The sequence below is a fragment of the Microcaecilia unicolor genome, chromosome 7, assembly GCF_901765095.1.
Source record: "Microcaecilia unicolor chromosome 7, aMicUni1.1, whole genome shotgun sequence".
Classification (NCBI taxonomy): domain Eukaryota; kingdom Metazoa; phylum Chordata; class Amphibia; order Gymnophiona; family Siphonopidae; genus Microcaecilia; species Microcaecilia unicolor.
Genome location: NC_044037.1, coordinates 284,998,920 through 285,013,567, shown reverse-complemented (window position 1 = coordinate 285,013,567; position 14,648 = coordinate 284,998,920). Strand labels below are relative to the sequence as shown.

Sequence of the window (14,648 nt, the reverse complement as noted above, 5' to 3'; positions counted from 1 at the left end):
TAGGATGTATTTACCGCCTTTTGAAGGAATTCACTCAAGTTGGTGTACAGTAAGAATAGATCAAACATGAACAATAGGCAGTTACAGAAGTAAAAATATTCAAGTAACAATACAAAGTATGGCATGGTATACTACTTACAATGACTACAAAATACGTAATAGAACATTATAATTGGTAGTGAAGGGTAAGGCAAATCAGATGAGTAAGAAAGTAGGAAGAATTAGAAAGTAAGGTGACTGATTTGAAGAAAGTTGCACGTGAGGTCAGAGAGAAGGTTAAATATCATCTCAGCTAGAGTAGGAGTGGATAAACTTGTCCCGCTGCAGTATGTGCAGCCCGAGTCAATCCTTGTGTGTGTGAGTGAGACAAACAAGTTAGTTACTTCTTCCATTAAAGGCTTGGTTGAAGAGCCAAGCTTTCACCTGCTTCCTGAAGTAGAGGTAGTCTTGTGTTAAGCGGAGCCTTTCAGGCAATGCATTCCAGAGTGTGGGGGCTAATCCAGAGAAGGCTCGCTTGCGGGTATCACATCGTGTAATGTCTTTTGGAGAGGGTGTAGTTAGTGAAAGTCCTTGGGAGAACCTTAGTGTCCTTGGCGGTGTGTGGAGGATCATCCTATTCTTCAGATACTCGGGTCCATTTCCTTTCAGGGCCTTGAAGATCAGACGTAGAGTTTTAAATTTAGCCCTGTATTGTACTGGTAGCCAATGAAGTTTTTGCAAAAATGGTGTGATGTGGTCACGTCGCTTGCAACCTTCTATGAGTCTTGCTGCTGCATTCTGAATCAACTGGAGCTGGTGCAGGCCCTTTGTAGTCAGACCATTGTATAGTGCATTGCAGTAATACAGTCTTGATGTTACTGTGGCATGCACAACTGGGATAAGATTTACCTTTCGATGTACGGAGAGAGGCAGCGTAGAAAAGTTCCAGCATGCTGCTCAGAGCAAGACTTTGGGAGTGGTGGCAGTCCATTTATTGGCTGCCAGCAAAGGTATGCGTAGCGTGCCCACAGAAGGGAGGGAGGAGAGAGAGGCAAGTGTTGCTCTCCCGCCAACCCCGGCCCTTCCAACTGCAGAGCTGGCTACGTCCGGAGAAAACGCCTGTTGTTAAAAATTTACCAGCACACCCCTGTATATAGACATCTCATCTTTTGTAATTCTTACATATATAAATGCCTCACATATGTTTATTGATATATGTTAAAGGTTAAATTCTTACAATGTCTTTGCCTTTTTTTTGCAGTGGGCGGAGTTTGCATTGTTTGCAGGCCTTCTGTTTGTCGTATGTATAATTTTTTCCATCATGGGATATTTTTACATTCCTGTGGACCTTGCCGGTTCCCCGGAATTCATCAATGGCATCTATGAACAGAAGCTCCCCAGCGGTGAAATCATGTTGCACTTAATCGAGAAAAAAACGAAACTATAACATGCCCTCGTTGTACAGGACGTGTCCGTAGCCACCAAGTCCACTGGGTCACAAAAGAAAACCATTCTGTACAAGTGGTTCCCTCTCACGGAAACCATAATAAACTGGTTAGGTCTACCGATGAACTGGCATTCTTTTCCCACTCTAGAACATGGTAACGGCTGGATTCTATATATTTTATCTACTTTAAAAGGTATCAATATTTTGCTAAATGGAGGGGGTTTCTCATAAATCAATCCTTATCACTACCCAGCTCCAATTACTCCTTATCAATATCCTTTATATAATACTTAAAGGGTACTGAGTATTGGATCCATCAGATAACCATGTCACCACCATTCAGGCTATATATATGAGCCAGGCATTTTGTTATGGTGGGCATGTATTCGTCATTGATCCATAATCTTTAATATTTTACCTTTTTACTTTCACCCAGTAACTTAAATTTCCAATATTCAGTTTTATGATTTCAAATGCACTTAGCTTAGATGAAGTTTCACTGTTCTTTTTTCCTTTTTCCTTTCTTTTTATATTTATTTCTTATAAGAATTATTCATCTCGGAGACATCATCTGATCCGACATGAAATCACGATTCGCACAAGTTACTGTGTCAAGGAACGTCTCCTCCACATAAGGTGGAAACATATCCGTTGCAATGATTTCATGTCGGATCAGATGATGTCCGCTCACAGGACAAATCCCTCCTCTCAGTACCCTTCTCCACCACCGCCAACTCCAGGCTCCGCTCATTCTGCCTTGCCTCACCCTATGCTTGGAATAAACTTCCTGAGCCCTTACGCCAAGCCCCCTCCCTACCCATCTTCAAATCCTTGCTCAAAGCCCACCTCTTCAATGTTGCTTTCGGCACCTAACCTTTATACCTTTCAGGAAATCTAGACTGCCCCTATTTGACTGACTGTACATTTGTCCTTTAGATTGTAAGCTCCTTGAGCAGGGACTGTCCTTCTATGTTAAATTGTACAGCGCTGCATAACCCTAGTAGCGCTTTAGAAATGTCAAGTAGTAGTAGTGTGAGAGTGTGTGTGTGTGAGAGAATGAGAGTGTGGCGCAGGGGCCCCCCCCCTGTCTCCCGCCCTTGTTCCCCCTCCCCCCTGTGTTCCCTTCCCCCTGTCCTTTCCCTCCCCCTGCCGTTTCCTCCCCTCCCCCTCCCAGCTTCAGGGTCATGGCCCCCCCTCCCTACACCTTTCAGGATCATGGCTCCTCCGTCTGCCGCCCTTTTTACCCCTCCCCCCTGTCTTCCCTCCCCTCCCCTTCTTCCTGTTCTTCTCCCTTCCCCCCTCCTAGCTTCAGGTTCGAGTGCCCCCCTCCCTCTGCCTTTCAGGGTCGTGGCGCTCCCTCCCACTGTGACGTTCAAGCTGGCTTCCTTCCTTCGATGTTGAGGCAGGCATGCTGGCTCCCTCCGACGTTCAGGCTGCCTGCCTGCCTGCGTCCCTCCCTCCCTCCAACGTTGTGCGGGGCGATGTTATTCATCCGTTTGTGCGTCCCTCCCTCCGATGTCGTGCGGGGCCATGTTGCAGGTCGTCCTGCACAACGTGTGTTGCAGGTTGTCGATGGCGCTCCGTCAAAATGGGCGCGGAGAGGGGGAGATGAGATCGCGTTTCATCGAGTCGCTCCATGGAAATGGCTGCCGAGAGAGGGAGATGATATCCGGTTTGCCCAACAGTGTCTGCTCCGCCCTCGACGTCATCACGTTGTGACGCGAGGGTGGGGTAGACACTGCTGGGCAAACCGGATATCTAGACCGCCTCAAAGTTCCGGCTTGAGGCTTCATTAGAACGTTGGTGGTGCCTTTTATAAATAGAGATTATGGATCAATGACGAATACATGCCCACCATAACAAAATGCCTGGCTCATATATATAGCCTGAATGGTGGTGACATGGTTATCTGATGGATCCAATACTCAGTACCCTTTAAGTATTATGTAAAGGATATTGATAAGGAGTAATTGGAGCTGGGTAGTGATAAGAATGGATTCTATATATGGCACCTGAAAATTCTGCATGAAAAAAAAAATACACCTAGGGAATATTCTCTATAGTACGCCTAAATTTTATGGAATAGGCTTAAATTTCCTCACAGTATATAGAATTACACCGAGCGCCTCTCACGCATGACTTAAATTAGGCGCAGAGCGGGTGCATTCTATAACAACCGTGCATAGATTTTAGAAACACCCACACCCCGCCCATGGCCCTCTTCAACTATGTGACTCTGAGTTTACGCACACCACGTTACAGCATAAGCTTAGCGAGTTGTGCGCCTAAAACGTAATGCCAGTTAGTGCTGATAATTGCTTGTCAACATCCAATTGACACCGCTGATTAGCTAGTTAAACAATTAAGTCACGCACATTGTTATAGAACACGCTTCGATTTCCTTGCAAAAATTAAGGTGTGATATATAGAATCCTGGGGTAAATGTGGTTCCCAAGCAATGTCCTTCTACTTATGAAAATGACAACAAAGTTACACGTCCAGTTTTTTTATTGTGTTGAATGCTATTTTATTATATTGTGTGCTATTCATCTTTAAAAAGATTAATAACATACAATAGAATTAAAAAAAAGAGGTAACACGTATACATCCCCATTCAGTTCCTGTTTTCATACAGACAATAGGTTTCCAGTGAGCACATTCCATGATTCCTACATTGGCTGCGGCAAATGTAACCAGCACCATTGTGCTGTAACAAAGGTTTCAAATTAGGAGGGAAGAGATAGCTTGCGGTCAGAGAAGAAGACGACCATCCCAAAACACGCTCAAACCAGAAAGTTCCAGGTGTGTGCAGGTGGCCTTACTACAGTTTCACAGTCTTCTAGGACTGTTAATCAGGGACTTAGCCAGACCTCGAAGTGGGGGGGGGGGGGTCCAGAACCCAAAGTGAGGGGGCACATTTTGGCCCACCTTCTCGCCGCTCCCCCCCCCCCCCCCCCCCCCCGCCGCAACACCCACTTACCTTGGCTGGCTGGGTTCCCACCTCCCACCAGCTGAAGCGTTTCTCCGGCACTGCTCTCCTTACATTACCTGCCCTGCTTCCCCTCACATTGCGCACGCTCGATTTTATGAAATGGAGCAAGCGCAAGGTGTCACTCGTGCTCAGTTTCACTAAAACCGAACGTGCACGCGATGAGAAGGGAGCAGGACAGGCAATGTAAGGAGAGCAGCGCCGGAGAAACGCTTCAGCTGGAGGGGGTTGGGGACACCCACCAGGGGCCCTGGATCCATATTGGGGGGGGGGGGGCCCAGGTCCCCGTGGCCCCCCCATAGCTACACCACTGCTGTTAGTACTTCTTCCACCCTTGGACTTCTTGCTGGTAATTTCCTTGCGTCAAAGAACAAATAGTTACCTACTTACATGGACCTCCTTAAACACGTCCTCAAGAACGTTTCCTTCTCTGGAGGGGAAACTCAAACTGCAGAGTCCCACTTCAGTAACAAAAGGAAATTAGGTATACAGCTTTACAGACTACCTGTGGATTCTTCTGGCATAGTTGGAAGCTATTGAGATGGAACTTTTTGCTCACCTGTCTAGTGAAAGTGCCGGAACTTCCCCTCGAAGCAAGCTCAGAACTTACAAGCTTCCTCTCCAGACTGTGCCCTGCCACCTACTGGCAGAACCCAGACATAACACATTCCTGCCTGCCGAAATGGTCTCTGCTAGAGAATTTCTTTCACCTTTACAAAGTGTATTACTCCATTACTAGATCAAATATTCCCTAAATACCTTTGTTGTTAATTATGCAAGATGTGAAAACTATTAGTCCAAAAACATGATTTAATAGAAGTACGGAGAAAATCTGTGGTAGTCTAATGTGTATATATATATATATGTGTGTGTGTGTGTGTGTATATAGGACAAAATGGTTCTGTAGGACTTGGACAAAAAGTGCCGTAGAAAATGACATAATCGAAATTCAAACAAGCAGATATAAGCTTCTTATTTGTCCTGTTTGTCTGTCCTAATTAGATTGTAAGCTCTGTCGAGTAGGGACTGTCTCTTTATGTTCAAGTGTACAGCGCTGCGTATGTCTAGTAGCGCTATAGAAATGAGTAGTAGTAGTAGTAGTAGTAGTAGTAAGTGAAGATATCATGTGACGTAGCCAGTTAGGTGTGGATATTCAGCACTAAATCGGCTATGTTGAGTGATCAAAATAGGCCGCTTAAACAGCAGGCCTATCTTTGATCGCTAAAATGTTAACCGGTTAGCCCTGAATATTGGCATAGCCAGTTAACTTTGTAGTGGCCAAAATAAACCCAGATATTCAATGCCGGTCGCTGGAAATGGCCTGGCATTGTATATCCGCGGTCAGTGTCGATCACGGCGCTTATGCGGTTTGCCTTCTGCGGGCTGAATATTATCTCAAATAGGTCCTCCATGCAGTTGAAATCACCAAACGGCTTGAGTTCACCCCTCTGACTAGACGTGTTGGAGGTCCTATGGGCACCTTTTGGGGGATTATTGCCACGGGTCCCTTTCCCCCTCTGGGGGCATTTTTCACTAGCCTAAGGCCTGAGAATACATCTATTCAACCTGGCTAAAATTATGCACATTGTGAAAGTATGTGTCTATTTTTAACCATCTTATGGTGTGCAATTTTCAATTTTTGATGCAGTTCAGTAATTAAGACCAGTTCTTTTAACATTTCCTCCACCTATCTTAATCGCTCCATATTTAGAAGTGCCAATAGCGTCATGTAGATATAATGGTGGTGATGTTATAAGTGGATGCGTCCTATTAGGTGCTTGAAGACATGCTGGGGGTGCCTCTTCTGTAATGGCAGCTGGGCACCCAAGTTCTGTTACAGAATACTGGTGTAACCTAGCATTGGCATGCCTTACGTTTAGATGCCCACAGTTACTCCAGCCAATGAGCTGGCATAACTGAGTGCACCTAAAAGGCAGCAAGGGTGTGTGTATCTTATGGTATTCTATTAAGCTGCCTGCATAACAAAACACGCCCATGTCCTGCCCGTGCTCCGCCCACATGTCTGCCTCCTCGCATTTGCACCTGATAGCATTTACACATGCCATTACGGTGCTACTTTTGGTGCATATATGCGTGGGGAAAAAGAAAGGCAGTTAACACCGCAGAGCAAATGTAGAGAATAAAAGGAGCAGTGTGGCAACTCAAAAGGCGCAAATGATCGTTTTATTTTGATTTTTGCTTACACTTTTTTCAGTAGTAGCTCAAGGTGAGTTATATTCAGGTACACTGGGGCTATTTCTCTGTCCCTTGAGGACTCACAATCTAATTTTGTACCTGAGGCAATGGAGGGTAAAGTGACTTGCCCAAGATCACAAGGAGCAGCAGTGGGATTTGAACTGGCCACATCTGGATGTCAAGCCTGGTGCTCTAACCACTAGGCCACTCCTCCACTTATTGTGAGTCAATAAAAAACTACATTGTTTCAAAAATGCTCGCTTGCTTTTATTTATTTATTTTTTTTATAAATGACTTTTTAGTCTCTTTTTTATATATTAGTGAGGGTTTTGACTAATAGACAATCTTAAGTCCCTCAGATAAGCTTTTTTACTTTTGATGCTATCAGAGATGATTTTTAATTGTGGCTTTTTTTATTGCAGTTTTATTTTACTATCTATTAAGGGTTCCTTTTTAATTGCAAGTGGTACTTTCTAAAAGTTAAACACGTGGAGGGGCATAATCGAAAGGGGCACCCAAGTTTTCCTGAGGACGTCCTCGCAGGACGTCCCGGTGAAGGGGTGGGGAAACCCGTATTATCGAAACAAGATGGGCGTCCATCTTTTGTTTTGATAATATGGTCGGGGACACCCAAATCGTGAAATTTAGGTCGACCTTAGAGATGGTTGTCCCTAGAGATGGTCGTCCCCGATTTTCGGTGATAATGAAACCCGAGGACGCTCATCTTAGAAACGACCAAATCCAAGCCATTTGGTTTTGGGAGGAGCCAGTATTCGTAGTGCACTGGTCCCCCTGACATGCCAAGACACCAACCGAGCACCCTAGGGGGCACTGCAGTGGACTTCAGAAATTGCTCTCAGGTGCATAGCTCCCTTACCTTGGGTGCTGAGCCCCCCAAAACCCACTCCCCACAACTGTACACCACTACCATAGCCCTTATGGGTGAAGGGGGGCACATACATGTGGGTACAGTGGGTTTGTGGTGGGTTTTGAAGGGCTCACATTTACCACCACAAGTGTAATAGGTAGAGGGGGATGGGCCTGGGTCCGCCTGCCTGAAGTGCACTGCACCCACTAAAACTACTCCAGAGACATACATACTGCTGTCATGGAGCTGGGTATGATATTTGAGGCTGCCATAGAGACTGGAAAAATATTTAAAATAATTTTTTTGAGGGTGGGAGGGGGTTAGTGAGCACTGGGGGAGTAAGGGGAGGTCATCCCCGAGTCCCTCCGGTGGTCATCTGGTCATTTAGGGCACATTTTTGTGGCTTGGTCATAAGAAAAAAATGACCAGGTAAAGTCGTCCAAGTGTTCCTAAGGGACACCCTTCTTTTTTCCATTATCGGTCGAGGACGCCCATGTGTTAGGCATGCCCCAGTCCCGCCTTCGCTATGCCTCCGACACGCCCCCATGAACTTTGGTCGTCTCCGGGACGGAAAGCAGTTGAGGACGCCCAAAATCGGCTTCCGATTATGCCGATTTGGGCGACCCTGTGAGAAGGACGCCCATCTTGCGATTTGTGTCGAAAGATGGGCGCCCTTCTCTTTTGAAAATAAGCCTGCTATTTACCTTTTCTATTTTTTTATTTTTTTGTGTTTTAAAGTTCTTTTACTTCAATGGCTGATTGTTTGTTTTTGTTTATTTTATTTACAGGTAGATAGATTATTATTTATTTATTTTTTATTTATTTATTTGCTGCATTTGTACCCCACATTATCCCACCTATTTGCAGGCTCAATGTGGCTTACATTGTATTGCAAAAGATATAATTATGAACAGAGTAAGAGGTTTGTTCTAATTTAACATATTGCTATACAAGAATTGAGGAAGATATGTCTGTAGAATGATTAGCTGACTCACTATAGTACTTGCCCTGATGTAGGTGTTGGGGTAGATTCTATATATGGTGCCTGAAAAATCCGTGTGGTAAAAAAAATGCCTAGATATATTATCTAAAGTATGCCTAAATTTTATAGAATAGGTTTAAATTTCCAAGCATATATATAGAATAACGCCAAGAACCGCTCCCATGTGACCAAATTTGGTTGTGTTTTTTTAGGCCATGTTTTACTTGGTGTAAATCCCGACACCTATATTAGGCGCAGACCCCCGGATTCTATATAGCGCACCTAGAAATTTGCGCCATAATCCAAGTGTATTCTGTAACAACATGCGTAACTTAATTGGCACTAATTGGCACTAATTACAATTTACGTGCACAACTCGCTAAGCATATTCTGTAACGCAGTGCACCTAGCTTCTAATGCACTCAGGGAAAAAGGGGGATGGTTATGGGTGGAGAAATGGGCATTCTGAAAAACACGTGCGTAGTTATAGAATATGGCCCAGTGCACCTAAATCTACGCAAAGGGGTTTACACCACATTTCGGTTGGTGTAAATGGAGATGCGTAGTTTTGTGCGCTGAGATATCAACTAAGCATATTCTATATACTGCACCTAAATCTAGGCACCGCTTATAGAACACGCTTAGCATTAATTTCCACGCCAATATTTTAAGACGCCATATATAGAATCTCCCCTAGAGCGGGTGTATTCTATAATAATGCACATACATTTTAGAAACACCCATTCCATGCCCCCTTTTCAACTGTGTTGGGCGTGTAAATCATAATTAATGCCAATTAGTGCTGATAATTGCTTGTTAACATCCAATTGACTAGTTAACCAATCAAGCTTCATGCATTGTTATGGATTGTGCACCTAAATTAAGGTGCGATATACAGAATTTGGGGGATTGTGGATGCCAAAACATGTTGCGCTGTGTTTTTTTTACAATTGGTTTTGAATTCTGGCCCCTTAAAAAAAGATAGCTATACTTGGAACCACCTTTTCATTGACTCTCAATAAGCCTTCATTTGGGGGCCCATTTACAAAGGCACGTCAGAACCTACGAGCATCCAGCGTGTGCCAAATTGGCATTACTGCCTGGCTACTGTGTGCCCCAGGTGGTAATTATGAATTCGGTGCGTGCCGAAAACACACGGTACAAAACATTTTCTACCACGGGGTGCCTACCCAGCAGTAAAAAGCAGTGGGCGCAGGTTGCATGCCTACCGCCCGGGTAGTACGTGAGACCTTACTGCTAGGCCAATGGGTAGCGGTAAAGTTTCAGGCCAAAAACGGACGCGCGCTGGTTTCAATTTTAGCGCACGTCCATTTTCCAGCCCCTAAAAAAAAAGGCCCTTTCCCCAGATGCGGTAAAAAATGGCCTGGCGCGCACCCAAAAGACGCGCTCGCACTACCGCAGGCCACTTTTTACCGCGACTTAGTAAAAAGGCTCCTTGAGCCTTTTAAGCTGCCGCATTTCTCCTTTTTTTCTCTGCACAAATGCATGCAAAGAGGCACCTAACTGCAGGCACCTAGTTTTTACCCTTCGTGTATCTACAGTAATGTATAGATGTTGTTTATCCAAATAAAACCATCTGGCTCACTGTGATTCTCTTTTTTCCTAGTGAAAAGCTTTCACTTTACTTTGCAGGCCCAGCATTTTAAATGCTCAGCTTGTGAATCCTGCAGTATGTCAGCAGCAGGCACGTTATATTTAAAATCCGACGGGCTCTGATTTATCTGAGACTTTACTAGATAAGGACTGGGAGAAGTGCTTTGATAAATCGTGGTTGGCAGCCTGTAAATCTGGTATCCTTTCCTTTCCTTGATGAATTTTGCAGAACGACTTCAGCCCATCGGCGTCCTCCCATCTCTGAAGCTGTATGTTTCTTATGCTTGGACACAGTTTTGGGGGAGTTCGTTGATGGATCTGCGGTTCGAGCAGCGTAAAAAAACAACAACATGAAGTGGCCACGGTTTACAAAGACTATTAATCGCTTGCTTTCAAAAATGATTTTGAGATTGACCATTGTGTTGAAGGTCAGATTGGAACCTCAGTCAACTTACAGAGGAAAAATAAATTTGATACATGGCTGGTTTTTCCTCCTTGACGTATCTTGTTTTATCCATCTTAAATTAGAGTTACAGTTTATGACCATATTGGAGAGATTTGATGGAATATTTTAGAAATAATGGTTGGTTGTTGATAATAGCTGCTCAGTTGTTTTGCTGTGTGATAGGAGTTGGTGCAAATGCTATAACTAGAAGCCTGATAGAAACTTATTCTATAAAGGAACATGAGCATTCACTTTCCTTTACAGAAAACTAGCATAACAGCGGAAATGCACGCCTGTAAGTTAGCAGGACTGTGGAGTCAGTACACCAAACTTTCGACTCCGACTCTTCTATGTTTCTACTGTACGATTCCAACTCTAACTCCGACTCCTACTGATATTAGGATTGAATTTTATGTTTTGGATTTAAAGTACTGGTAATTATAACTTTAGATCTGAGACAAAGATATCTCTATATATAAAAGGCACCACCAACGTTCTAAATGAAGCCTCCAGCCGGAAGTGTGAAGGGGGAGAGATATCCGGTTTCCTCATGAGTGTCTGCCCCGCCCTCACTCTCTCTGTAACACAAACAGTGAAGGAAAACACAGCAAAGCACGAAATCAAATCGCTCTCTCTGTAACAGTGAAGGACTCAGAGGGGGAAGGGGAGAGAGGGCAGAAGCTCTCACTATCTTTGTAACACAAACACAGCACAGCAGGAAACTTAACACTGAAGGACTCGACTCCGAGAGGGGAGGGGACAGAGAGCACAGGGGAAGGGAGAGAGGGCAGAGGGCAGGGACACACACACTCCCACATGCACACAGAAGAAAACCTTGCTAGCCCCCGTTTCATTTGCATCAGAAACGGGGCTTTTTTACTAGTGTATATATAAGTATAACAAGATAAATTTACCAAATATTATAATATTTTGTAATTTTGAAGCTGGAGTCGGTACATTTTTAACGACTCCAACTCCACCCAAAATTGCTTCTGACTCAGACTTCACAGCCCTGTAAGTTAGTGTGTGCACTTAAGTTCTGGTGACATGCATGTAACTTAGGGCTCCTTTTACTAAGCGACGGTAAGCCCAACGCAGGCTTACCGCTCGCTATACAAGAAGTACCGTATTTCTCACCTCTAGCGTGCTGTCATTTCTGGTGCTACAAAAATCTATTTATTTTTGTAGCACTGGAGTGTACCCGGCGGTAATCGGGCAGTGCTGCGCGCTGCCTGATTATCGCCGGGTTAACATGGGAGCCCTTACCGCCACCTCAGTGGGTGGTGGTAAGGGTTCCTCCTCGAATTGGCCACGTGGCAAGTGCTTTACTTGCCGCACAGACATTTCCCGCAGGAAGGCAAAACTTCCCTTCTACCAGCTGCGGTAAAAGAGGGCCTCGGCGCACATGTAAAACACGCGCCAATGCCAGCACCAACGCTAGCACTGGCCCCCTTTTGCCGCAGCGTGGTAAAAGGAGCCCTTATAAGATTCTGTAAGTTATGCGTATAAGTGTGAGTTCTGCCCAGGCTCCGCCTATGTGTACACCTACCTGTAAAATATGCACGATATAAGACTTGTAGAGAGGAGTAGGGTTGTCGATGGGTCTTCCAACAAATCACTCGTGGGTAAATGGAGTAGCAAAAATATGTTTATTGAAACAACAGCTAGGACCCAACACAGGACCGTGTTTCGGCATAATGACCTGCCTCAGGGGTCTGCTGGTGTATAATATCAAAACTTATTCTTCTCTAGTAATAAAGATGCAAAACATGGCACTGCTGTGTGCCTAGATCAGGCACGGAAGCGGTAACTCATGGAAGATGCTGCTTATCACTATTAGGTGGGTCACTCTTTGCTCTTGCACATGAAAGCATATGTACATACATATATGTGTATAAAACGTTCTTCTCCTCTAGATTGCGAGGACCTCAGCATGGGTGCCTGGCTGGCTTACAATTTCAGTGCTGCCCAGAGCTTTCCCAAAATCGTCACCAGTCACTCAAATATCCTTGAGGTTTTTTAATATTTTTAACGTTGAATGATTTTAATAATACTCAAACTTCTCCAACTTCTCATTGGTTAAATATACTACTTAGCTTTTAAATTAAGTATAGTCGGCTATAAGGGTTCCTTGATAAAGCCTCGTGTAGGCAAAACACGTGACGTGTTGTACTGCAGAACCCTTATAGCCGAATTTAAGCTGCAAGAATGGGAAACGCTTGCACAAATAAATGAATCTTAAGGGCTTTCTTAAACTTCACTTGATTTCTTGTCGCTCTTAATTTGGACCCATCAAAATAGCTTCTTCTGTATTATAAACTAATAAATGGTGGAAGAACAAAGCCTTAGAGAGCATAACGAACCAACAATTTACGAACCAGCAATTTTTTGACTTTTATCTGCTCAAAAATAAAGGGGTATGTTTACTAGGGTGCGTTAGCGTTTTTAATGCGCTTGTAAATTTAAGGCACGTTAAATGCTAATGCGTCTATACATTTATATGGGTGCGTAAGCATTTAATGTGCGTAAACCATTTATGCGTGTTAAAAACGCTAACGCGCCCATAGTGCTGCTTAGTAAACCTAGCCCTAATAATCATAGGCAAAAAAAAAACTTCCATCAAAACCTTTATAAAGAGCTAGAAAAATGTGCCAACTTAATTTTGAAGGCAACAACGTAAAACATCTTTCTTATCTAAAGCACTTAACTTACGGCTCCGTTTAGAAGGCTGCAGTAGTAAGTGGCCTTTATGTGCCCTTACGTGGGTCTTTCCCACATCCTAAGGCCATTTCTACTGAAGCTGGAAAATGGCCAATTTTCCATTTTACTACTACTACTACTTATCATTTCTAAAGCGCTACTAGACGTACGCAGCGCACTACACTTGAACATGAAGAGACAGTCCCTGCTCCACAGAGCTTACAATCTAATTAGGACAAACAGGACAAACAAGAGATAAGGGAATATTAAAGTGAGGATGATAAAATAAGGGTTCTGAACAAGTGAATAAGGGTTAGGAGTTAAAAGCAGCATCAAAAAGGTGGGCTTTTAGCTTAGATTTGAAGACGGCCAGAGACGGAGCTTGACGTACCGGCTCAGGAAGTCTATTCCAGGCATATGGTGCAGCAAGATAAAAGGAACAGAGTCTGGAGTTAGCAGTGGAGGAGAAGGGTGCAGATAAGAGAGATTTACCCAGTGAACAGAGTTCCCGGGGAGGAATGTAGGGAGAGATGAGAGTGGAGAGGTACTGAGGAGCTGCAGAGTGAATGCACTTGTAGGTCAATAAGAGGAGTTTGAACTGTATGCGGAAACGGATAGGAAGCCAGTGAAGTGACTTGAGGAGAGGGCTAATATGAGCATAACGACCCTGGCGGAATATTAGTCGTGCAGCAGAATTTTGAACAGATTGAAGAGGAGAGAGATGGCTAAGTGGGAGACCTGTGAGAAGCAAGTTGCAATAGTCTAAGCGAAAGGTGATAAGAGTGTGAATGAGGGTTCTGGTAGTGTGCTCAGAAAGGAAAGGGCGAATTTTGGTGATATTATAGAGAAAGAAACGACAGGTTTTAGCAGTCTGTTGAATATGTGCAGAGAAGGCGAGGGAGGAGTTGAAGATGACCCCAAGGTTACAAGTTGATGAGACAGGAAGGATGAGAGTGTTATCCACAGAAATATAGAATGGGGGAGGAGGAGAGGTTGGTTTAGGGGGAAAGATGAGAAGCTCAATCTTGGTCATGTTTAGTTTCAGATGGCGCTGAGACATCCAGGCAGCAATGTCTGACAGGCAGGCTGATACTTTGGCCTGGATTTCGGCTGAGATTTCTGGTGTGGAGAGGTAGAACAGGGAGTCATCAGCGTAAAGATGATACTGAATTAATGGCCATTTGCTAACATTGCCATTAGCACACGAACCCTTATTTTGTAGGCAGTAAGGGGTCATGTGCTAATCCTGTGTTAATCAGCGTGCGGCAATGCCAACGTGCTGATTAGCACAGAAACACACAGGCTCCATCCTCAGACATGCCCCCTAGGCCAAAAGATAAAAAAATATATTTTACCACCTGGGTAGTGCGTGCACATTTGAAACTTACTGTGGGACTCCTCAACATGCCCTGCATTAAGACCTTTTCG

General features: G+C 44.2%; 1 protein-coding gene across 1 annotated transcript in view; it reads left to right on the top strand.

The window, feature by feature from the left end:
- The window catches only part of SLC15A2 (solute carrier family 15 member 2), a 219,214-nt gene extending 217,557 nt beyond the window's left edge, over positions 1-1,657 (top strand). The window contains exon 22 of the mRNA XM_030210263.1: positions 1,241-1,657. Coding sequence (XP_030066123.1) covers positions 1,241-1,426 — 186 coding nt within the window. The 3' untranslated portion in view covers positions 1,427-1,657. The remainder of the gene's footprint in view (positions 1-1,240) is intronic.
- Positions 1,658-14,648: the final 12,991 nt, after the last annotated feature.